Here is a 25,944-nt window from a genome sequence, read left to right as displayed (position 1 = left end):
CTTAGCAATTGAACTTCACCTCTAACTACCCAGGTGGCCTCAGCCAGTCACTTTACTTCCGTGGGCCTCAGTGTCATCGTCAGGGAGGTAGGGATGAGACGGTTGCCCTCTAGAGACCTGTCTGGGCCCTGGCAGAGTGCTCAGGAGCAGAGCCAGGACCCACCCAGCACCTTTCTCCGCCGTGGGTTAACCGGCAAAGGTGGGCAGCCCCGCCCAGCTGCTGCGGTCCGCGGGGCTGTCTGGACACCCTCAGGTTTGAATTGCGAGAACCCGCGTGGGAACGGTGTGGGCTCCGGTCAGGTGCACCTGTGCTGGCCCCTGAGCACCGCCTCTCTGCAGACCTCTCCCACCTGTCTCGTCTCCTCTGAAACGGGGTCGCGATTTTCCCTACCTCGCAGGCTGTGATAGAGACTAAAAGATATAACGGTGGGAGTACAGTTGGCCCAATGACTGGTGTTATAATTTTATTTTACATTATGGAAACCGTTTAGCCTTCCTCAGTCTAGTCTAGATTGGGCTTTTCTAATCCTCCGTGAATCTGTCTGTCGTAGACATTCTGCTTTGCTTCCTAGACGCGGCGCTTTCAACAGCCACACAGTGTCATTCGTTGATATGGCGTCTATTTTTATCCACCCATTCTCAGGTTTTCATCCTGAATCCTATTATTATGCTGCAAAAGGTAGTTAATCAGTGGGAGAAATGTCTCTTTAACACTCTCATTCTTGGGGAATAATACAGTGTTTTTCCGAATAGTAGAATCCAGACGGACTTTCTGGATCAGCAGCCTGCGTAGATGTTTATCCGAGAGACGAGACCTTGAGTCTGATTCTCCAGGAGTCGGCTCGTGCTCTTTTCTGAAATGTTTCCTCCACCATGGAAGCCTTGCTGAGGGGCCCAGGACATAGGTGCCACGTGCTTCGGGTCACAGGAGGTCTTGGCCTAGCAGACACGTAATGCTTTGAAGGATTCAAAAGAGATAGAAGACTCGGTCCCTGCCCCAAGAAGCAACCAGTTTGGCTGGGGAGACAAGACTCGCGTAAATTAAATAAGTAGAGAAAGATGTGTTTAAAATGCATGTTGAAAATCGAGCTCCTGTTCTGTGGTTCCTGGGTTTAAAGGTAGTCAGTCCCGAGTCCCCGAGGACAGCACCTGCGGAAGTTAGTTGGAGTCGGCAAACCAGGGCGAGGTAGAGCTTCAGGGCCCAGGGAGTGACCAGGGTGCAGGCCAGAGGAGGACAGGGCCTGGGAGCGCCACGAGGACACGGGAGGTGGGAACAGGGGGCCTCCTGCCACGTTGGGGGCTGTGAGATCGGGTGTGCATCTGTCCCGAGTGGGCAGCCCCAGGGCTGGGACTGGAACTTGTATAATGGGGACCTGCGCTGGGCCTCGGGGAGGGGGCAGGAAATCGGGACCTGGGGCTAGGGCTGAGGGTGCGGCTGGGAGGCAGAGCGACTGCAGGCCCGAGGTCGTGAGCAGGGAGGGCAGGCGAGCTTCTGCGTGGGAAGGGAGGACCCGCCTGTCTGCAAGGCCGGAGAATCCTGCCGCCGCGGAGCTGGCAGAGACGTGTGGCGCCGCTTCGGGGAGGAGCATCAGAGTTTCACTGTAGGGTGTCGCGTGAGATCGTTGGCTGTGGATTTCGAGTGTTCCGTGTTTAGGGGTGGTGATCACTAGCATGAGCATTCGTGTCCTGTGGCGGCTGTGACAAATGACCACAGACTTGGTGGCTTAAAACCACAAAAACTTACTCTCTCACGGTCTGGGGGCCAGAAGTCTGCAGTCACGGTGCTGGCAGGGCGCACGCCCCCGACGCCAGGGGAGGGCTGTGCTCTGCCTTGGGGGCTGCCCGCTGCTCTCGTGGCTGCCTCTCTCCGGTCTCTGCCTCGTCTTTGTGTCGGCGTGAGCGTGTGTGTTGTCGTCTTCTCCTCCTCCTCTTCTGTCTTTTCTAAGGACACTTGTCATTGAATTTAGGGCCAACCTAGGTAATCTAGGACCGTCTCAAGATCCACAACTTAGTTACACCTGCCAAGACCCTTTTTCCAAAACACGTCCCATTCACAGGTCCCAGGGACTAGGGTGTGGACATATCTCTTGGGGGCGCCATTCAACCCACCGTAGCCTGTTTCCTGAGGAGGGCACGCAGAGGAAAGAGACAGTGCCGGGTGGAGAGGACACCGCCAGGTGTGGTCTCTGGAGGAATGGCCTCACACGCTTCCACAGGTGGCTTCCACACATGACCACTCTCATTTAAACTCAGCCTATGCGTGCTGCGTGCCAGGCACTGCACTCACATTCGTGTACATTATTATTTTCTTTAAATGCCACAACAAGGGTATGAGAAAGGCATTCCCCCCGACCCCAGCTTGCAGATAAGGACGTAGGAGCCCAGGGTGGCTGGGGCGTTCGGCTTACCCAGCGGAGCGCCAGTGCGCCCGGGCCAGCGCCCTGTGCTGTGCTCTCTCCACCGCGTGCGTCTGCACTGGCAGACTTTATTCTGTCATCCCCTGTCCTTGCTTTCTTTGGCTGTCGTTCATCTCTAATGCAAACACGCGTTCCAGGTGGTGGGGCCTTGCAGTGTGTGGGGTAGGTGGCAGAGCGACAGCTGAGGGACTGCACCACTGCACTGTCGTTTGGGAAATGTGACGCGTTCCTGGGCGTTGGAGCTGGCTGCAGAGCTGGAGGCGAAGCTTGTGACCGTCAGAGCCACGCTACCTGCGTCTCAGCCCTGGCCGTGCCTCCTACCTGCTGTGTGACCCTGCGCCAGTCACTTCGCTCCTCAGCCCCCTCATCTGTAAAATGGGACCAGTCACACTTGCCTCTTAGGTTTCTGACGTGAGGATTAAGCGCGTACCTGCATGTCGCAGCCGTCGCCGTCCCTCAGGCGATTGGTTCTGGGAACAAACCCCCACGGGTGCTCGAGTCCCGGCTGCAGCATGGTGTGGATACCTCGTAACAGTCTAAGACAATGTCGCTGCTGGGTAAATAGCTGTACTGTGTTGCTTTTTTATCTGTATTGTTTTTTATTGTTATGTTGTTACTTTTTAATTATTTTTTTCCGGAATATTTTTGGTTTGCAGTTGGTTGATGCCACCGGTTTGACTGTATGTGTGGGGCGCTGGTAACGGTTCTTAGCACACAGTAGGTGCTGTGTGTTGTTTACTTTAAAAACCCACAAAACGGCACCAAAGAGCACACGCTAAGCTCCTCCGGCGCCCGCGTTCCTGGCTCACGAGGCCTGGGGACGTCAAAGCAGCGAGGCCTGGGGACGTCAAAGCAGCGGCACGCCAGGCCGTGCGGCGCGGGCCCGGGGTGGGATCCCGGCTGCAGGCCAGTCCCTGCTGGGTCCTCACCAAGAGTGTTGCTCATAAAAGTACCAAGAGGAAGCGAGGCCTGGGCTCTCAGGCAGCCTCACGTTCTGGGCCCAGAGCAGGCCAGCGAGGGCACCGTTGGGGGGCTTGGATGGGACAGTGAGGTCGTCCACACACAGCGGACACTCACAGCCTGTTTCTCTCCTCACAGGCCGATGCCGCCACCAGCTTTCTGAGGGCAGCAAGATCAGGTAACTTGGACAAAGCTTTGGATCACCTGCGGAATGGGGTAGATATTAACACCTGTAACCAGGTAAGTGAGATGGCGGCAGGCCTGTTGTCTTTGCAGAGTAGCTCCTGCCTGGTGCTGTTTGCTGAGAGCTTTGAAACTGCCTCCATTAACCTTTTCTCAGTGGCCTCAAAAATCCCCAAGGGCTTCCGCCTGCGGCGGGCCCTGACCTCGGTGTTACATCGCTGCTGTGGGCCCGGCGCCACAGAGAAGGGCTGAGGCCCGGGCAGCGTGGGTGAGACCCACGCGCCGTCCCCCGCAGCCTCCTCTCAGAAGCTGCGGTTGGTCCCTGCTGTTGTCTTAGAATATGTGGCCTTTGAATGTGGGCAGCAGGAAGGGCCTTTGAAGGGTGTCGTGTCAGTGGGGACATTCAATCTCCTTCTCCAACCAGCAGCCTTTGTGGGTTCTCAGCTGGGCTGAGAGGAAAACAGGCGAATGAGGACTCCCCCGGGCCAGAGCCGACGAAGGCAGGTCTGCGCGGGCCGAGGGAGCTGGGGGCTGGCCCAGGGGACTCCCCACCCCGCAGCAGGGCTCCGTCTCCAGAGGGACTGGTGAGGAAACGAGGTGCGACTGGCAGGATGGGAGGGCAGAGTCGGGTTTGGGGCCAAAGATCTAGGAACTAACTGACAGAGGGGACAGCCCTCCGGGAAGAGAACAGGTGAGTGCGAGGCTTGGTCTGTGGATTGGTGACTTGTTTTGGTTTGTTGGTATTTCCCTGCCAATGTAGTTGTTTAGGTATATGTGCTAATTTAGTCTTTAATTTAGAATAAAGTTACCAATTGTGACTTTTTTTTTTACCATCTTAACCATTTTAAAATTTCTTTTTAATTGTGATGAAATACACAACATAGCGTTTACTGTATTAACCATTTTTAAGCACAGAACTCAATGGTGTTAAATCCATTCATGTTGTGGAACCGCCGCCACCCATCTCCAGAACTCTTTTCTTCTAGCAAAACGGGAAGTCTGTCCCCGTGAAACCACTCCCCAGGCCCTGGCAGGCACCATTCTCCTCTCGGTCCCCAAGAATCTGACTCCTCTGGGGACTGACCTCGTAGAAGCGGAACCCTGTGGTCTTTGTCCTTCGGTGACCAAAGTCTTTCACTTAGCACAGTGTCCTCAAGGTTCATCCATGTTGTAGTGGATTGAGTGGCTTTTACAAGCCAGCAGGGGCAGATTTCCAGAACCAGGGTAAGTTTTCCTTGGGCAGCCCCTGCCCCCTGCCCCTCTGTTCCCTGCCTCTCTTGACCCTGCTTAAAATGCAAGATGCTACTTGCTCTGTCCCCCAGGGCTGAGACCCCCATTGGATGCAGCTGGTCGTGGGGTGGCATGAACTCACAGCTCAAAGATCAGAAAGGACAGATGACGAGTGCGGTGTGGCATAGGACGGAAGGAGGTGTCGGGAAGCAGAAGCCCCGGCAGTGAGCGTCACAGGGAGGATGAGGCAGGCCCCTGGGTGTGAGCATGCGCGCTGGACCAGGAGGAGTAGGCCTCCCCTGGAAATGGCAGCACCCGTGTAGCCCGGCCCGAGGGCACTGCGGGGCTTCTTACCGACACCGGAGCTGCAGGTTGGCCTTTGGATAGCAGATTGGAACCCTGGACCCAGGTGTGGCAGCGGGTGGGGGCAGGTGAGAGTCCTGGCCTACACCTGGCTCGGGAGTGGGGGCTCAGGATGTCTTAGCGCCACACCCCAAACAGCCGCACAAGCTGTCACTGCCTTGTCCCAGACCCGCATGGCGAGGGGCTGCTTCCTCTCTCCACTCGGGGACCTTCCTGGGCATGGAGAGACGCCCGCTCCGAGGCTTTCTCTGTCCACACCGTGGCTAGAGAGACACAGACGCGCGTTGCCTGCAGCGCAGCTCTCGGTGGAGGCGAATCGGACCTTCCAAGGGTTAAGATTCCAGCTCTCAAAGGAATCCATTCAGCTGAAATGCGGACAACTGAACGTGCATAAGACTCAAGCCAGGACTCATTTTCTGTGTGAAATTGGAAGATTTTGATGGCACCCGGGGAATGGCTTTGTCCTGCTTGGTCTCCTGCTGGCGGGGCCTTGGGCGTGACTGCCTGTCCCTCTGCCTCCCTCTCAGGGCGCCTCCTCGGTTCACGGGCGCCGAGAGCAGCAGGCTCCGAGACGTTATTGGCACTTTGTTGACACCATTTCAGATCTCGGCAACAGTGGCTATGAGCCCTGCTGGAGGCTGAGGGGAGGCACCTGCCTCTGGCTGGAGATACAGTCCTGGCCGAGGCCAGCCTCCCTCCGAGAGGACACTGCCGCAGTGTGAGTGTCAGCAGGGGATGGAAGGAAGGACGTGCCTGAGTGCAGGGCCCTCGCTGCAGGGTTCTTCCAGGGCTGTTTCGCCTGCGCGCAGATGTGGGTCCTGTTGATCTGTGTCTGTGGTCTGGCTGAGCAGAGACAGGTGGCTGCACCTGAAAGGGAGCTTGTCAGTGTTGCCTGAGGCTGATGCTGGTTGTATGAGGCGGGTTGGCTTTTGCTCGGGAGGGGAGAGCTTTGGTACTGGAGACAGAACTACACTAGCTGAGCTTACGCCTGCACTGAACGCATCAGCACCCACTGGGACGGTCCTCCCCCTCCGTAATGTGCGCAGGGCTAGCCTCCTAATGGTACTTTAAAACACGCATCCATTGTTTTGAGAAGATAAAAGCAGGCTCTTGGCCTGGGGTCACGGCTAGAGAATTTGCTTTTGGCTTGAGTCTTCAAAGCCGATGGGCCGTGCTGGCGGCAGTAGAGCAAATGCTCGCCCTTACATAAGTAAGGCACTTTCAAATAGTGTGTTTTTGTGGAAAGAATATGTGCTGCTTGGGTAATAGGAAGTAATTAAGTAGCGTGAAAAGAGGAACTCTTGGCTTATATAAGAGACATCTGAATATTCAGGGCATTTTCCTTACTGCATAGATTGTGTCTACTAATTGTTACCATCTCCATGGTTATTACAGCTGTAGAAAAGAAGACATTCATACCTATGAACACACGTGCACCCACCAGCATTGTTATATGAATGCCTGATTTTTTTTTTCTTTTAGAGACAGAGTCTCGCTCTGTCACCCAGGCTGGAGTGCAGTGGCATCATCATAGCTCACTGCAGCCTTGAACTCCTGGGCTCAAGCGATCCTCCTGCCTCAGCCTCCTGAGTGGCTGGGACTACAGGTGTGCACCACCACCCTGGTGTGGTGGGCTCAGCATGCATGATGCAAATTTTTTGCAGAGACAGGGTCTTGCTTGCTCTTGCTCAGGCTGGTCTCGCACTTCTGACCTCAAGCAATCCTCCCGCCTTGACCTCCCAGAGTGCTGGGGTGACAGGCATGAGCCACCACGCCCTGCTGGCACTGGCTGTCAACCAAGAGGAACAGGGTATTTGGCAGTTAACCACCCGTGCGGCTGTACTGGTGTGTCCTGGTTGACTGCCTCCCACGCTTGTAGAAGCCACATTAGGATTCCAATCTTCACCCTGAGAGGAGAGGAAAGAAACCCTGACTCAAGCACGGGAGTGACGTGATGGGACACTGCTACAAAGGCTCACACTGGCCGCCGTGTGGAGAGCAGAGGGGGCCCAGAGGTGGCTCGGGGAAGCCAGTGACAAGACTGTTGCAGTAGTCCCAGGGGGCAGTGCCTGCAGCTGGGAAAGGTTGCAAAGCCAACCGGCCTGGGTGCTGGGCTGGTGGGCCGGCGGGGGAGGAGACCTCCAGCTCTTGCAGCAGGTGGGAGGCAGCGCCATCCACTGGGACGCAGGAGGCTGGACGGGGTCTCAGTGTGTGGTGACACTGGGGGCGAGGAGTCCAGCGCAGAGCGGCGTGGAGATCCCCGTGGGGAGGCTGTGGGAATCCAAGTGGAGATACATAGTAAGCAACCGGATATTCGAGGCTGGAACTCAGATAAGAGGTCCGGCCCAAGGATAGATATTTGGAAGTCATTCAGCATTCGAGGAAGTCAAACGCTGGCGTTGGCTGCTGAAAACAGGGAGGAGAGGCGTGTTGACTGTGGTCCCACGTGTCCATGGGGGTCATTCTGCATGTATTTATTAGACGCCGCCTTTGTGCCAGGTGCTATTCTGGGCACTGAACAAGACAGACAAAATAGTCTGTGCCCTGTGGCATTATATGCCGGTAGAGGAGACAGACAGTAACCAAGAAGATGAACAAATGTGTGAAGGTAGCTGATGAGGAACACCATGGAGGGGAAGGGTAAAGGCCCTATTTGAGGCGGGGTCCTTGGGGAAGGCCTCTCTAAGGAGAAGACTTTCGAGAGGCCCGACAGAAGTACGGGGAGACCATGCAGTTTCTGGGGAATGGCGTTCTTGGAAGGGGGAAAACATGTGCAAAGACCCCGGGGCAGGCATGAGCTTTGTTTGTTGGGGACTAGCAAGAAGAGCAGTGTGGCTGGGGTGGAGTGACCGGAGGGAAGGTCATAGGCAGGAGTGGGAGAGATGGCCATGGCCAGGGCCAGGTTGTGGAGGGCTGGCAGGCTGTAGCCAGGGCTGAGTTTTGCTCCAGGGGTGACAAAGGGAGCCACTGGAAGGTGTCACATAGGAGATGCTTGCTTCAATTTAGGTCTCTGGGCACTCACCCTGCCTGCTGTGTGGAGAGTACCCATGGGGACAGGGAAAAATGCCGGGGGCTAGCGAGAATCCCATGGTGACCTTGGATAAAGGTGTGACGGGAGGTGGGGGAGCCAGAGGCCTCATCTCCCGAGGCTTGGAGTGTGGTCCCCCTGGTGTGGCGGTCTCCGTGTGTGTGACACAGGGCCTCTTATGCAGCCTGGGACCTGGCCATCCTGGCCATTGCAGCGACCACGTATCAGGGGCCGGTTGGTTCAAGTCTCAGCTCAAAAGCCGCCGTGAAGACATCCCTGATCCCACAGCCTGGAGCAACCCTGCCTTTCCAGCGCATCCGTAGTGCTGTCACAGCTCAGTCGGGGCCTGCAGCATAGCATGGTGACGTGGAGCAAGCCTTCCTGTCCTGGGGGCTCTGGCTGTGCCCTGCTCTCCTGCGGCACCTGGCGTAGCACGGGGCAGGTAGACGCTCTAGTATTTGTTTAAATAAGTGGCTACATAGCTGCACACACAGTAGTAGCTCCATATGTTCAATTTCCAGAATTACTGCTAGAGTATTTATAGCCAATCAAAATACCTCATTATGGAGACTATAGCAATAAAGCAAAATGCTTTCTGGGATGAGGCACTGACTCTACACATTTACCAGTGAACCAAACCAGAGGAACACGAGAAGAGAGCAGCCCGAGCCTCTGTTCCCCGATTCCTGGAATTGTCAGGCCTGCATGGATGTTCCACTGCGTCCATGAGCTGTGTGACTCCAGGGGCAAAAAGCTTCCCTGGTTTTCTGTTCTACTCTTATAACTCAGACAAATGCTGGCTCACTTGGCCTTCCTGATAGGAGAGAAAGAACTGGAGACCCCAGGAGGAAATTTCCCCCCAAAAAGAGAGAAGCCTGTTGCCTGCAGCTGCGGCAGAAGGCAGAGGGCTGAAGAGGGGCCTTCCTGCAGCACCGGTTACCCGGCCCTCCGCCCGGCTTGTCTTTCTCCGCAGTACTTGTTATTCAACACTGCTTTTGTATGCATTTGTGTGTCTGCTTATTTTCGTCTTCTCCACTAAAATGCAGGCACCTTCTGGGAAGAGGACTTGGTTTTATCCAGTGCTCTGTCCCAGGGCCCGGCGGGGTGGGGAGCAGGGCTCCTAAACCCGGTCTGCAGACCGAGGAACAAGTGCGGCGATACGCAGGCCGCTGTAGCCGCGCATGGCGAAGCTCGTGCGTCCTGCACTCCCTGCAGCACCGTCGCTCTGCAGGCATCATGAAATAGTGCGTGCTCAGGGTTGTGAGTCTCCTGCAGTAACCGTGGCCCAGATGGTGGCGTTAGCCCCATGAGGCAAGTACCCGGCAGTATCTGCTGCGGCAGCCAGAAGCTCCACCCTCTGAACCACCGCAGGAACATGGAGATTTACGGGGCTGAAACCCGAAGCCGTGCGGTCTGTGATGTGTCTAAATTTCCACATGTCCACCGGGAGGCCCACCGCCGGGGGTTCTTGTTTACCCTGAAGGGAGGGCGTTGGCAGGTGGGGCGGCGGGAGCACCTGCAGCGGTCATTTCTGCTGCGGAGGCATCTCTTTCACAGCGGCCAGACGGCAAGTGTTTTGATCGGGATCTGTTGGGCTCTGGTGATTGTGGTAATTACGACCTTTCCAGGTTGTAGAGTATTAGAGCTCAGAGGAGCGCACAGCATTCGGCTCTCACTCTGTAGCTCAGGAAGCCAAGGTCTAGAGTTACTCCTGAATATCCTGTGCTTGATGACTTCGGGTTTGTGAGACTGGCTTCTGCACGCAGTTTCTCTGCTCTTCATTCATTCCGCAAGTGCGTATTGACTGCTTACCGTGTCCCGTGTGCAGTGTTAGAGACTGGGGCTAACCGAGAGGGGTAAATTCATGCCCTGCTTTCAAAGGACTCAAAAGCAGGTAAAGAAGTCTGGCTTACAGATTGTTTTTTTGTTTTTTTTTTTTTTGAGACAGGGTCTCACTCTGTTTCCCAGGCTGCAGTGCAGTGGCTTGGTCATAGCTCGCTGCATCCTCAAACTCCTGAGCTCAGGTGATCCTCCCACCTCTGCCTCCAAGGAGCAGGGACTACGGGTGCACACCACCACAGCCCGCTAATTTTAAAAATTTTTTATAGAGATGGCATCTCACTATGTTGTCCAGGCAGGTCTCGAACTCCTGGCTACAAGTGATCCTCCCTCCTCAGCTTTCCTCAGGTGCTGGGATTAGAGGCGTGAGCCACTACACCTGGCCAGTGTTCTACCTGCCGTCTAGAAGGAGCGCAGAGGATGTTGTCATCCGTGTATTCATTCATTCAACAGATACTTTTGTGCAGCACTCAATTTGCCAGGTGCCAGCCAGTCAAAGGTGATAGTCCGGTGCCTGCCCCCACCTTGTTTCTAGCCTGGGGGTCGCGGGAGTCAGGGAAAGGTGTTGAAGGAACAGTAGGAGTCCCCAGGTAGAGAGCTGGGACAGTGCTGCGAGAAGGAACCGACTGCAGAGGCAGGAGGTGGAGGGGAATGAGGTGGGCTCAGGGGCTGGGGCCACTGAAATGAAGGAGGCTCAGGATGGTGGGCGATTTGCTCGGGAGGCTCTATCTAGATCCACGTAGGTGGAGAGCCTGGTACTTTTCTCTGTTGTCTTTTTCTTAGGAACCCTCGACAGGCACGGAAACACGCGTTCCGCTACTTAGGTCCCCGTCCCACCTGCACCCCCGGCACTCACACAGAAAGCCGTCCTGCTGTGGACGAGCGGCGGCACGAGGCCTTCTCAAGCCCGGCTGCCTCGGCGCGGCTCCGGAACAGTGCCGGGGACGAGAGAAGGATGTGCTCTTGCAGCCGCCCCCCCACCCCGCCCCGAAAGTGGCGTTCTGTGGTGTGCAGTGAACCAGACAAGCGGCTGATGCCCTGTTCCTGGCACTGGGGCTTCTTCCCAAGTTCTGGTTCCCACTGGGAAAGGTATCAGTGAAAAAGGTGGAACTTGAAGGCCTCCATCGCTTGAATTATTTTAAGTAGGTAACTTTCTTTGCATTTCAACAGAAAATAAGCTGTTTGATGTTCGTGTTATTACGATGACCAGTTGACAACTGTAAAGTGAGTCGATTACTTGTCACGAGTCAGAGTGACCTGCAGTGTCTGACAGTTCCAGGTTACAGTTCTGCAGCGTCTCTGCTGACCAGAGCCCGTCCCCAGGCAGGGCCACTTTCAGTGCTCACCTCACCCCGAGAGTTGGTAGAGCAGGTACTCGACTGCAGAGCAGGGGCCCAGAGGGGTGAAGTCTTCCTGACCCAGAGCTGCCAGGCCCGAGTGTCTGTGCTGCGCCCGGCAGCTGGGTTTGACGGAAGAGCAGAGTCCGTGTTCCTCTGGGTGGTCTGTCCCTGGACCAGTGTCATAGTGTCATTTTCCCTTCCTTTGCAGCGAAGGAAGAGTTGATCGACCAGTCCGGTTACATAAAGATGTCCATTTGTAGTGACAACAGGGACATCCCTGGGATATTAGGGACTAGGAAAAAGATGATTAGCATCTTCGGGAACGATCCAGAGCACACTGCAAGGAAAGCACACCCTCCGAGCTCTACCTTGTGGTTTGATTGCTGTGAATTTACAGCACAAAGACCAGATGTGTTGTTCTTAGTCTTGAGAGACCAAGCAGAATGACAGGCCCGTGTGTGGCAGGTTGCACGAACGCGCGTTCAATTCTGCAGACTCTTACGGAAAACGCTGTACGTGCCAGGCTTCTTGCTGGGACCTGATTGCAAAGGTGAGGAAATCATAGGGCCTCAAAACACCCAGGCCTTTGGGACAGACAGACGCAGAGCAGATCAATGCCCTACTGGACGGGGGCCTGGCAGTTACCAAGGGCCGTGGGAACGTGATCATTAAAGCAGCTCACTTCTAGGGGGCTGGAGGTGGGGCGTGGTGCAGTGGACAGAACAAACGGCGCTGGATCCGGCCCTCGAGGAGGGCGCGCCGCTCTGGCTGTGCGAGGGCGTGCTGGCTGCCAGTCCCGCTCCTGCTGTCGGAAGAGACTACGGATGTGGATTGGCCTGTGGTTGTTTACTTTCGATTGCGAATTCTTGGATACAAACATTTTTTTGTGTGTGTTTTTTGCCAGTGTGTCTCTGATTTTAATGGTTTTGTGTTTTCAAATTTAACAAAGCTAATACGTGGTGGTTGTTTAAAAATCCGAACTCCACATATACATAAAGTCTGAAAGTGTCTCCCTACTCCCCACGCCCAAGTGACTGTGGACAGTTTGCTGTGAATCTCTCATACTTTTTTTCTGTACAAGCAAAACACATATCCTAGCTATTTCCTGTGAGCTGTTACTTTGTTTTATTCTTAGGTTGGTGGAATTTGAAGGAAACTAGGAGATCAGAGCAGTTCTATCATTTGGAAGACGCGTAGACGGGGCCTGTGGGGTGACCAAGGAGGAAGACAGTTTTGAGGTCCGGGGTTCTTTCCTGCAAACCCCTCTGACCTTGTTTTGAAGGTCTAGTTCGTCTCATTTCCTTTCTTAACGGAGTACCAAGATCTCAGGCATAGACACTCTTTCTAGTCCATAGGAGATATTCTTAGCTGCTGAGCTTAATTTCAGAGTCCTGTTCTCTCATTAACTCGAGCCACACTTCCCTCCCCGCTCCCGAGGGCCCGGCAACTGCTGCAGCTGCTTTGCGGCCAAGGGACAGCAGGGCTGCCGCGGGGCTTGCACAGCCAGCAGAAAGGAGGCGATCTGAGGTGGATTCATTTCCTTGCAGAGCTCTGAAATCATTGTGGGCTCTTTTTTAAAGAAAGAAAAAAAAAGACAATGAAAAGGCTGAGGATGTTTTCCTCCTCCTGAGCATCTAGTAGACTGTGAGTCAGGAGCCGCGTGCGCTGCGACCTGAGTGTAGGTTGCAGTAAAGCCAGGAGGGAAGATGCCTGGAGCCGGTGTGGTCCCTCCCTCTGCACCTCTTTCCGAGCGCGCTTCCCTCCCAGCTTCTCCTCTTGTTCTGTCTTCCCCGTCCCTAGGCAAGACAGGTTTGCAAAGGAGAGATGGGGTGATTTTCCGCCAGGGTTATGGTGGTTGCCTCAGCTCAGTCTGGCTTCCGATTCATTAGAGGCCAGGATCGTATATTTTTAGCAGACCTTTCCCACCAAGCAGTCCCTGGGGAGCCATAAACTATGTGGGTTGGAAAGAGGCTGCAGGTGGTGATATGGCCTGCAGAACAGATGCCTGCCCTCCAGAAGAGGCGTCCGCCATCCGTGGGCTGCCACGTGGGCTGAGGGCTGTTTCCTCCGCGTGGTTTGACGGCACTCTGGGGTTTCCGTCCTGCAATAATATCAGAACTCTAGTAAAGGTCACACTTCCCGGGCCTCTTAGAAATAGGACGGATGCCCAGCTACTCAGGTGTCTGAGGCAGGAGGATCGCTTGAAGCAGGAGTCTGAGGCAGGAGGATCGCTTGAGCAGGAGTTCAAGGCTATAGTGTGCCATGACAGGGCCGCCTGTGAAAAGCCGCTGCACTCCAGCCGGGACTGCATAGCAAGACCCTGTCTCTAAAAATAACACCAAAGAAATTGGACAGGTGAATACAGTCAGACCTTCCCCTTGGCTCTGAGTCCCTGGGTGTGCAGACGCTGTAACCAGAGCCCGGAACTACCCCATAGCTTCCCTTTTCCTCCCCAATAGCCTCTGCAACTCTCACCACCACTCCTCCCTCCCTCCCATTTTAATAGTTTGAACCTATAGAAAAGTTGCAAGAACAGTACAAAGAATTCCTCACCTTCCTGGCCCACAGCCTCTGTGGCTGTGCCGCTGCACTGGTGTGAGCTCTGCTGCCCTGTCTCCCCGTCCACCCGTCTGCAGCACAGGACGTGTGCGACGTGGTTCTCCACGCCCCAACAGGCCAGTGCGCACCGCCCAGAAGTAAGGACGCTTTCCCGCAGATGCCCTCCCCCGCCTCCCAGTCGGGAGGTCAGCATCGAGGCAGCACTGGCTGCCTGTCCCCGTTGCCAGCCGGCCCAGCAATCCCCCCCATCACTGTCTTCCTCCCTCCTCCACCCCCCCTTCCCTCCTCCCTCCCTCTCCACCTTTTTTCTCTCTTTCCCTCTGTTTCAGAAGTCTTTCCAGGAACATCCCTTTCACTTAGGTATCATGTCCCATCCGTCACCTCAGTCTGGAATGGCCCCTGTCTCCGCCTGACTCGTGCTTTCGGCTGTTTCCGTCTGTAGTTGCGACTCAGCTGTCTGTCCGATGTTTCCTCGTGGCCAGACTAGGGCGTAGCATTGGCAGGAGCGCCCCTCCCACCCCTGGTGATGTTAATCTCCGTCACCAGCTAAAGTTAGTGTCTGCTGCGTTTCCTATGGCAGAATCATCCGTTTTCCCTTTGTACTTGGGGGGAGGGAATATTGTGAGCTGTGTCGATATCTGTTCCTCATCAAACCTCCAGCCCCCGGCCTGGGCGTCCAGACTTCTGCCCGTGTCGACCTCCAGGATGGTTCCAGAGAGGGAGTCTCCGTTTCCAACCTTTCTCCCGCACAGAGTAGCTGGAAGGATACGCTTTTCCTCCCCCCACTGACTGATTTTTTCCCTATGTGTGTAGACCTGTTTGGACTCACGGACTCCTGTTCCGCTTGGTGGGCTTTAACCGGATACTCTCATGATGTATGTTGATGTTCAGTAGGAGCCTTTCAGTAAGTTGGCTTCTTTGACCTTTGACACATCCCGTTGTTTTCTGAGCATTTCCGGACTTACTGGCACAAGTTGCGCTCTTCCTGCCCCCCGGCCTTGGGTCAGTCAGTTCTCTGAGGACCACCAGTTCCTGTTAGGGGAAGGTGGTGCTGAGACACCAAAATCTGGTCCTCGTGTGCCCACTGCTCCTGGGTGTTGTATGTCTGTGTGCATACATGCACGTGTGTAACTATTTCCACGTCTAGCTATGTGTGTCTGTTCTAAAAATCAGTGAGATCATACCAGCACTTCCTGTTCTAGCCCAGCACTTGGGGGTTCTCTCTGGCCTTTCCTCTTCTCCTTGTTGAAACCCTCAGATGGGGAAAGCTGACGGCCACGCCCCCGTCATCTTCAGCCTGCTCGCTCATGTGCTCAGCGTGACAGCTTCTGACGACCCCTCCCCCCTGCCTCTCAGACCCAGGTGCGCCGCCACCCGTCCCTGCAGGCCATCGCTCCTGCGCCCGCCCTGGTGCTCAGAGGCCGGCATGCCCCAGCAGGGAGGGCAGGAGAGGAAGGACGAGACGGAAGATGGCATAGTACCCGTTCACTTTTGATTCCATTTCTGTTTGGGCTGAGAATTTCATGCCGGCGATCAGAGGAAAGAAATCAAGGTCTGTGTTGCTCTAGAGCTTTCCTCCGTGCCCGTTGCTGCGTTCGTGTCTCCTGCAGTCGCACCGTAGTCAAGGCGCTCTCCCGCCTTCCTTCCCGCCATCGCCTCTGCCTTCTTTGGCTTCCGTGGTCTTTGCTTTCCGTTCTCCCTACTCCCTCTCTCTTTCCCACCGGCGACAGGATCTGGAGTAGGGACGGCAGTCACTTCGGTCCTCTCTGTCCTCTGCACAGCCCTGCAGGCCTGCACATGCGCGGTGGCATGGTCTCGCTGCACACAGTAGGAGCGCCAAGGTCGCGGATGTGCAGCTGGTTGCTATTTGGGGAATTACACTTCCGTAGCATCGAGTGTAATGCTTGCCTTCTCTAGACAGGTACGACAAACTCAACAGCAAATGCAGGTTGAATAAGAAAGCAGGGTATTAAATATAAAAACCCTCTATGTCCTTATCAGAGGCCAGATCTTCCAACTGGATCTCCAGCGATGAGAGGGGAGTGTCATGCTGGGGTAGAATCATCTAGACATTTCTCTCCCCGCCTCTCTTTTTGTCCACTCTGGGAGCCTCAGACCTCCTGGTCTCTCTGCCCTGTGACTGGGCTTATTCTTCCCAGGACTTCAGACCTTTCCTCCACAGAGCTTCCCCTGGCCCCGTCCCATTGCCTCTGGGCCTGGCTAGGTGGGCGGAGCTCACCCGATGAGAGGCACCAATAGCAAGGCAGCACGTGTTGATGAACGGAAAGGTCATGCTTCCTGGACGCGACCTAAGTCCTCTGGAAACACTGCTTGGCTCAAGGAAAGGGACTCGGGGTTGAAGCAGTGAGTTTCGGGAGCTGTGGGGCAGCGAGGGCCAGGGGCCTGGTGGTCCTCAGTCACTGGGCCTGGCTGGAGCCTGCCAGCTCTGGAGGCCGGGCCAGCTGCGAGCCACGAGGTGGGAGGCTGTGCTCTTGAGGATGCTGGCAGCAGCTTCTGAGATGTTCTTGTAGTTTTCAGAGAGATGTAGGATTTCGGGACACCAAGACCTTTCTATTTAAAGCCCTTCCTCCGCACTTGCAGGGCAAGAGTGAAATTTCCTGTGATGTGTCTACTGTATTCGTGCGTTTGGGAATCAGTGCAATTGGGGCGATGGGAAGAGCTAGACGGAGGAATAATTTACTGAGAGCAAATGTCTGGAATTGTGTATTTTGCCAATGGAATTCCTCACAGTTGGTATAAGAAAACACTCCAAATTAAATCATTCAGGCTGAATGTGACTTTTTTTCTTCTTCTTAAAAATGTTAAAAAGAAACATAGCCTGGCTGAGATCTCCTTCCCCTCCCGCCAGACAGATTGCTTTTCAGAAGAATCCTCTACATTGATGTTTTACCTGAAAAAGAGCAAAGGCAGATAGGAAAACTCCAGGTGTGTGTGCTTGGCATGAATATTTTTGCCAAAAAGAGCCCACGAAGGTTATCTGCTGTTTTAGGACGACGTGGAGCCAGCTCGGATGGGCCCGCTGGCCTCGGAGGCTGAGCATGGGGAGAGGTGGGCGCTGCGAGGATAGTTCTCCATGCACCATGAGGAAAGGCTCAGCAATCTGCACAATTGCGATCTTTCCGGAGCCCATCAGAGGGCCGTGGTAGCAAGGCAGCTCAGCAAACTGAACTTGGAAGAGGGCAGGGCCCTCCCAGGAGAGGGCCACACATATCGCCGCAGCTTTGACAGAGGACAGGAGAAAGAGACACCTCTGAGCAAACCAAAATCTTAACGAGCGTTTCAGGCCTGATACGGCCAGTGTGTCTGGAATGAGCTTTTCTGCACAGGCCTCGTGGCTGCTTGTGAGAAACCCTGGGGTGTCGCAGGAGACCAGCAGGGCCCCTCGGCACCGGTGGGGAGGTGGCTGGTGGCTGGTGGCTGCGGGGCGGAGGGAGCAGACACACAGCTTTGCTGCTCTTCCCTCGTGTGAAGCAAAGTCAAACCCTCTCACCTTCAGACCGTAGACGCAGGGGAGGAACAGAAGGAAACTGCCTCTGCCTCTGGGAGAGGGGTAGGAAGCATTCCTGTCAAAGATTTGTGCTGCTGCAGGGAGATCGAGGCAGCCCCCGGCACCCCAGGGGAGGGGCGGGAACCTGTCTTGGGCCCAGGATCCTACGCCGATAACAAGCAGAGGCCTGCTGCTGCTGGGCGAGGGGCGAGAAACTCCCACCCCAGACCAGCGCAGATGAGGCAGGGTTTGCTCCCACAGAGGAGAGGGAAGGAATGCCAAACAAATTTTAGAATTAAAAAAGAATCCCACCTTTGAGGGCCAGGTTCACAGAGCCTGCCTAAGACCGAAGCTGGACCACGGCAAAAGAGAACCTGCCTGTTCCCGCCAGCCCTGCGTGCGGTAACAGGGAAGAGCAGGCGCTGCGGGGCGAGGGGCAAGAGTGCGAGGCACTGGCATGCAGCGGGGGCTGGAAGCGGGGGGAGGTCAGGGCACAGCAAAACCCCTGACACCCCAGAGCCAGCTCAGAGCTCAGACAGCGGCAGTGGCCCCTAGGGGAATGCTGAGGCCATGGTGCACCGAAGGTACCAATAAAACCCAAACCCAGGCCAACCCCTGAGCAGATGGACTCAGCCTCCCCACACCCACACTGACGTCACAGAAGAGGCATGTCCATTTCCGCCGTAAACACTGTTTACCTCAGTCTCTGCTCTCCTGCTCTCCTACATATGATGTCTGGCATTCACTTAAAAATCATCTCATACACACAAAAGTAGAGAGAACAGAACAAACAAACAAACAAAAAAAGAACCATTGTCAAGAGAAAAAGCAATCAACAGAACCAGACTCAGAGATGACCAAGATATGGGAACTATTAGGTGGACTTCAAACTAACTGCAATTAATGCGTTAAAGGATCTAGTGGGGAAAGTGGATGCCATTCCCGAGAAGATGCAGAGTCGCAGCAGGGAGATGGAAACTGTAAGAAAGAGTCCAATGAAATGCTAGAATTAAAAAACACTTGCTTAGCAATGAAGAATTTCTTCAGTGGCCTTGTTAGTAGACTGGACACAGCTAAGGAGAGAATCAAAGAACTTGAAGATAAGCAAGAGAAATTAACCCAATTGAAACAAAAGAGGCAAAAAGAGTAGGGAAAGAAAAACCAAACAGAGCACCAAGAGCTGGGGCGGGGCAACATCAGCCAGTTTAACACATGCATTCGGAGTCCCAGAAGGACGTGTTTACGGGAAGAGGAATCTAGCAAGCAGGTACTTCCCCCCGAGGGAAAGCCATGTGGTTAAAAAATAGCCATAAGTAGTTATTGCTTTGCTCCCCAGCTTCTAATTTAGCTGAAGCATTTACTCTTAAATTCTCCCACTTCCTTCTTGCTTATCTTCTACTCCTTGTTATTTGAGGGAAGAAATATGTGATTTATCCCCACCCCATCCTCTTCCAGAGCTCTCTGCTGTTTGGCATCAACAGCAGTGGCTGTGAATGATGGTGAGATAGGGTAGCTTTTAGCAACCAACTTAAATTTGAGTTTTCTAACATAAAACACATGATTCCCTGTTTTGAAGAGGTGGTAAATTACAGTTCATCTCTGTCTCTAGTTACAGCTAAGAATGAATAGCTCACACGATTTGCACTCCTCTTCCCCCTTCTCATTTGAGCAATAAAAAAATCTGCTTAACCACGTGTACTCACCATCAAATTGGTATTAACTGATCAACACATAAATGCACATATAAGAATAACATCTATTGGATGTTGGGCAGGGGGAAGGGGGGAGGAGGGAGGAGGGGACGGGTATATGCATACACAAAGAGTGCAGTGCGCACCACCCGAAGGACGGACATATTTGAAACTCAGACTTGGGGGGGGAAGGGCAACATACGTAACCTAAACATCTGTACCCCCATAATATGCTGAAATAAAAAAAATAATGAAAAAAAGTCTGCTTAAAGAAAAAGTAAGTATTAAATATGGTACTTACCCTCAGAACTCTCTTTTTTGGTTATTGGAAGTAGTCTCCTGCGTGGACTGTCGTGCACACAGTAAGCTGATTGTACGAGCTCCTTAGCGCGAATGTGCAAGAGATCAGTTTCCAGGCATTCAGCAGTCCCAGCGCCAGACGGAGGTGACTCGTAGCTGCTGCCTGGCCATGCACTGAGTGAGCCCAGTTGCTGGGGAAGACTTGCTGCTGGGGGTCTGGATGCTTGTGCACCTCTTGTGTTCAGATGTTTCGTGAAGGGAGGAAGAGAGCACTCGGTGAGAAGGGATCGAGCGTATTTTAGCTTACGGGTTTAGAACCTAAACTCAGACCCGGCTTCTCATCTTGCTGCTATTAATGAACTTGCAACCCTGGCTTTGTGCACGCTGCTCTGTGGAGCTTTCTGGACCTTCTTGACAGAGCGACTCCCTTCTCCTCTGTGCTGCTTCTAGTCTTATACATGCCATTTTGGGCATTTTCCACATGACTTTGCATTTATTTTTTATGCATCGGTTTTCCCTGCGAAACTGAATTCTTCAAGGGAAAGGATTTATGTTTTATTCATTTCTAGCACAGAATAGGTTCTCAATAAATGTTTATTGAATTGGATTAAGTAACTGCACAGCGTTAGGTGGCAGCAGTGTCGGTAACTGCAGTCGAGACCAGTGTTTGTGATGGTCCTTTCCATGTGCAATTTCGTTACACGTTAAATCCCCGTGCCGCCTTGCATACCTCTGATGGGCTGTGCTGATGGCTTGATTCGGTGGCTCTGAACAGTGGGTTCAGATCATCACAGTAATAGACTTGGAAGTTACTTAGGGTGACTATATTGAAAACAAATTAAAAATAAAGTGAGAAAAAAGCCTTTAAATCATGAAGAAGAAAGAGATCGTTGAACGAGGATCTGGGTGGAGGGCAAGAGAAACTGAGCCATGCAGGTCTGTTCAGATGGCCCCTTTGAAGATCCTTCCCTTCTGCCCGGGGTGCAGCTTTGAGAGGAAGGCCTGGGGCTCAGGGGGGTAGACAAGGGGCTTTCTGTGGACCAGGGCGGTGAGTAAGACCCTGGAGATCAATTGCAGAGGTCACGAACAGACCCAGGTGAATGGTTCTCCTTAGTGAGCCTCAGCTCTAAGCTTCCTGGTAATCAAAAAAGGGAAACCATGTTTTCATTATCTGATAAAAAGAAACACACTAGTTCCTAGGGGGGAAAACCAAACCTTTCTTTCCTGGGAAATCCTCGTTGGCTCTGTGTGTCTGAGCCCTAAAAGGGCTGTGTGAGCTCAGCTAAGCACTTTCCTCCGCTGGAGATGAAGGGGCAGACTCAGGGCTCTCTGTATCCCGCTGAGTCTAGCATTCTCTGGCCAGTGTATCTCAGCCCCTCTGGACTGAGATCCTGACGCGGCTCCAGAGAGCAGGGACCAGCCACCCCGAGCATTAGTAGTGAACTTTAGCTGTTTTCCTTCCAGGCTTGCCGGTGTTCCGGGGTCAGCGAATGCTCATCAGAGTGACTTGCTGCCCAAGCAAGCGCTAAACCCCTGCCAGCACCACGGCCGGTCTGCGCTGGCTGCTGCCACTGCTGGGAGGCCGTCTCCCACGGTGTGCAGCCTACAGCAGCTGCTAAGCCTGTCCTGCAAAGCACACAATGCCCAATTCCCTTTCAGCACTGGGAACCTTCTAGATGAGGCGGCGGCTGGGTCTGAAGAGGGGCTTGCAGAGGCTCTGTGTGCACCCTGACCAAGACAGCTGGGCCCTGGGGGGGGCAGGGACCCCTCCCATGCACAGCCACCCCAGGGAGGCCGTTCCAGATGCAAAGCTGCGAGGAGTGATTCCAGCTCCCAGCCAGCACCAGTCACTTGACAAATAGCTTCCAGTGACTTTGTGTTTTGCAGATTGAGTTGACAGGAATTGGTTTCTGTCTGCCTGTGCTCTTCCCAACCCCAGGTTCCTATTCCCACAGAACTTCTCCCTTTCTGTTACTGAAACTGGCTCTGACCTATCTTTGATCTGATCAACTCCTTCACACTGGGGTGTGAGGAATTCACACAGCCTGGGATCTTACAGTGAATGGTGTGCAAAACCTGCAAGAGGAGGAAATCTAAAGGCAGTTTTCAGATATCTGCAGGAGGAAATATTTGGTGGACGCTCCCCACCCCCAAGGCTGGCTGTGCCCACAGGCAAAGATGTGGCCAGCTGCACAGCCTGACCTCAATAGGAGATAGGCAAAATCACCTTTGCAGCCCCTCTCTCTGCTCTGACACCCAGGGCACCTGTCATACTTGCCCTGTCCAGTCCTCTACATAAAGGGACTCTGTACACCTTCCAGGTGAATCTTCTCTGCTGGTTATAGCAAAGCAATAGGGCTGATCTGTTAATGGGTTAATGCCTGACCACTCCCAGGTACAGTATTTGTGTTTTAGCAGGAATCTCCTGAAAGTGATGCCCTGACACAAAGGGAGAGTTGGAATTTCAGGAACCCAGGGTGGGGCTGTGGAGATCCTTGTGGGGGGTTAGCCAGGGACCCCCTTATTACACCCACAGCTGCCAGGCCCCTGCAGCTTGGTGGTGAGGGTCTTTGTGATTATGAAGAGTCTGCAGTGGCTCCGGAGCCCCCTCTGGAAAGGAATGTGCTGGAACAGAGTTGATCAAAATGCGAGGAGTGGGAGGGGAGGAGAGAATGCTGGCAGGGAATGAGAACAGGAACAAAACAAAAAAGCAGGGGACAGAGGTTGCTCACTGAGTAAAACCGTTTTCTGCGCGGACCCTAGATCTCATCCACTGGAACTGAGAGTCCGTTCCTTCATGTTGTTGGAATTATTGATGGCTCTCGGTAGCACTCCTTGATGTCAGCTTTTGCCAGAAGGTTTCAAGACCTTTAAGTGCAAGGATCAGAAGACCGGGAAGCGTGAGACTGATTAAAACTTGAGCTTGGCTGCTTTCCACAGAGCACAGTTGTGGCTTCACCAGATGTGGCTGGAACCTTAATTGCTTAAACTTCAACAGGTTATGCTATCGTGGGCAGATGGACATGGAAAATGTATTTTGTTTTCTTTTATTTTACCTAAAACTTAACTGCCAGGCAGGTGTCTTTCATCACATTTGAAACGGCGGGAGAGCAAAGGGGCTATTTGAATACTGATTTTTCTTACTGTCACCCAGGCTGGAGTGCAGTGGTGTGATCATAGCTCACTGTGGCATCTACTTCTGGGTTCAAGCAATCCTCCTGCCTTGGCCTCCTGAGTAGCTGGGACTACAGATACGCACCACCACGCCTGGCTAATTAGAAAAAAATTTTTTTTTGTAGAGATCCTCATCAACTCTATGTTGCCCAGGCTGGTCTCAATCTCCTGGGCTCAAGTGATCCTCTCGCCTCGGCCTCTCAAAGTGCTGGGATTACAGGCATGAGCCACCGCGCCCAGCCTTAATACTGGTTTTTTTCTATTGGGGAAATCTTACAGCTGGGTAGTTGGTGGTATTCAGTTCCCATATGACCTTATGTCAAAATTTATCATCTCACTAAATATGTCATCTCAACAAATGTTGAGGATGCACTGGTATCACCTCTTTGCTTTTTCTGGTCTCCGCTGTGAAAGTTAACCAGGGGGTTGAAGCTCTTCCATTCAATTAAGTGGAAAGCCTAAACCCCAGCCAAGACCTGAATTTCAAGGGCACCCATGGATTTTATGAGCGCTACCCACACGTAATTCATACGCGGGGGGTGGAGGCCCTGTCCCCACCCTTTCTTTCTTTCCCTGCTCTCCCGCGACCTGTCGCCTCCACACCAGGCGCTCAGGGAGGCTGGGTGGTCCTGGGCTGCGCCTGTTCCAGCCCCGCGGAGTCCCGCTCCTCCTTCCGGTGCTGCACACTCCTGGGCTGGGCAGGGGCCTCGGCGGGCCCGGCTAGCCACGCCCCTCCCGCCTCCCGGCCACGCCCCTCCCGCCTACCAGCCAGGCCCTTCCCGCCTACTAACCACGCCCTCACTAACCACGCCCTCCCGCCTACTGACCACGCCCGCGCCTGCTAACCACGCCCCCCGCCTCTCTGCTCGTTACAGAATGGCTTGAACGGCTTGCATCTGGCCTCTAAAGAAGGCCACGTGAAAATGGTGGTTGAACTTCTGCACAAAGAAATCATTCTAGAAACGACAACCAAGGTATGTCTCACAGGGGAGGGGGGAGCTTTTCATTGAAACTTCAGGTGTGCGGGTCCCTCCTGTGTTGCCCCAGACCCTGGTGCAGAAACCAGCCCTTCAGGAGAGACCCCCGCGCATCTGGATTTCTCTCGCCCTTCCAAGCGCTTCCTAGTTCTCTGAGGCCCTGACGCCGCCTGAAAACACGGGACCCTGTTTCCAGGACTCAGTGGGCCTTTATTTTATCTTCATCATTAGATGATAACTCTAAGCATATAATCCTTTTCCAGGTGGCTTCATGCTTTCCAAGGGTCCGTAAGTCTAATACGGGGGCCAGAGCCCTGGAAGCGCCACAGTCAGGTGCCTGGAGTTGCAGATCCAGCAGACATACTTCGTACTCTGTGCCCGCAGACAAGTCACTCAGCCACTGCGAAGCCTCAGTGTCCTCATCTGTGAGATGGGGATTATAGTGCTTAGTTGCAGGAATGATGTGAGAACTAAGCGAGATGGTATACACAAAGTGCCCAGCATACGGGCGGGAAGGAATGCATACCCGTCACTGTGTTGTTGTTGAGGGTTGTAGGAGAGTCCGCATCCCTCTCATTTCTCCTGCTCCAGCGAGTCTCGGCCCCAAATATTTCCAGTCCCTACTAATGACCTGGGACGGCCTCTCTCTCATGAGGAGGCCTTTGGCGTGGGCGGGCGTGAGGTTCCACGGCAATGCATTTCTCCCCATTTCGGTACATGATACGCTCATGACTTATGTTCAGAAATCCCAGCATCATGAAATTGATGTATCTATAGATCGCAAAGTAAGTTTTATTTCTTACTTATATGCATCTTATTTATCAAACAGGATGAAGCCAGCATTTAAAAACCAAACTAAAAAAAATCATCTCCATTTACTGACTCAAATACTGTTTCCTCCATTCTCATTTTCTCTCCTCTCTCCTGTTACTTTCCTGGGTTTTCCTTCCAGAGCTTTTCCTCCCAGCCTCTTATTTTTCACTTGTTGTTTGTTAAACGTGGTCTCACGCTCAGCTCAGGTTCCGTTCCACGCAGCAAACGTTTTGCTGCCTCTCAAGCCGAGAACATAGGAGAACAATATGTAGAGAGCAGATAGAATTTATGGTTATGAAGCGAACTACCAAATATTATGAAGGCAGAATCATCTCTGGAGGTGAAATTCTGTAATTTTCATGTCATTTCCCGAATGTGAAGAGATCTAGATTCTAGATCTGGAAATGAGAACCAAGGCATGTCTCACGGGGAAGCCGGGCCACGGGGGGGTGCAATACACTGAGTTGCTCTTTCTCACTGTATATGGGGCATTTTTTCCCTGACTCATGGCAAATACCGATTGTTTCCACCCTGCTTCGTCTGTGGAGGAAGGGATGCAGTTATTCTTCCCTGGATGCTCTGGCGTACCTGGCTGCGAGCACCGTGCCATCTGACTCGCTCTGCGTGGGCCAGAGCGGCTCCCCGCCCCCGCTGGCGTGCCCCCAGGAGCTGCGGAAACATGAGGCTTCAGCACTTTCACTCTTTCCGAGTTTCCTTCTTTGATTGTTATTTTGCAAGTGAACACTTGGCGCTTCTTTTTTATTTTTAGAAATTTTATAAGCCAACGTGGTTTTGGAATGCCACACGGAGAGAGAAAAAAAAAGGTGGAACTGAAACCGTGGGCTGAGGAAGAGTCATAACAGATTGGGGAATTGTGACGGGCCCTCCCAAGCAGGAGAAAGACTAAAATAAAAAAGAGTAGCAAGCCAAAAACCAATATAGGTTCCTAAACTGTACTTAGAAATTTTAAGAGCATAAAATAAACGTGTAAAATGATCTCCCCCATCCTCCCAGCTCCACCCCTTGAGCCGGAGCTGTTGATGAGCAGAGAAGGCCTTCCCCTCCCTTGCAGAAAGCCTCGGTCCTCGCCCTCCCCTCCGCTTGCGTTCACTCAGCACCTGTGCAACCATCCTCCCTTCCGTGAGCTTCATGAGTTTCTGAAAATGAAGAAATTAGGTATTTGTGGATCAAAATGTAGCTGAGTAATTTTTGCTCCTTTATGCTGGGGGAGGGGCAGGGAAAACAGAGGCTCACGGCCTCTTTCCCTGGGGCTCCCAGACCCAGGGCCAGGGGCCGCCTTATCGAGCCTGGCAATGCGTGTCTGCAGGTGGCGGGGAAAGGAGGGGGGACTTCCCAGGGTCTCCCCGGGATCTTATTCCTCGACAGTGCCACCCTCCGCCCAGATGGCCTGAACAGAGTTCCACGTCTAACCAGCTTCCCACATCAGAGGGGGCCATCCCCTCCTCGTGGGTGTAAGGAAAGCTCCGATATTTGATTTCAGACAGGAGGGGTCAGATGGAAAGAAATATTTAATGTAAGCCTCTTGTGGTCGAGGGACCTGA

General features: G+C 53.5%; 1 protein-coding gene across 1 annotated transcript in view; it reads left to right on the top strand.

Moving 5' to 3' along the window:
* ANK1 (ankyrin 1, erythrocytic) overlaps positions 1-25,944 on the top strand; it is a 191,971-nt gene that overhangs the window by 109,307 nt on the left and 56,720 nt on the right. Inside the window, exons 2-3 of the mRNA XM_012655968.1 lie at positions 3,516-3,617; positions 23,468-23,566. Coding sequence (XP_012511422.1) covers positions 3,516-3,617; positions 23,468-23,566 — 201 coding nt within the window. The remainder of the gene's footprint in view (positions 1-3,515; positions 3,618-23,467; positions 23,567-25,944) is intronic.

Source organism: Propithecus coquereli, unplaced genomic scaffold, assembly GCF_000956105.1.
Source record: "Propithecus coquereli isolate 6110/MARCELLA unplaced genomic scaffold, Pcoq_1.0 Scaffold496, whole genome shotgun sequence".
Taxonomy (NCBI): Eukaryota; Metazoa; Chordata; class Mammalia; order Primates; family Indriidae; genus Propithecus; species Propithecus coquereli.
Note: the sequence above shows the minus strand (reverse complement) of the source record. Positions and strands in the feature narration are given on the sequence as shown.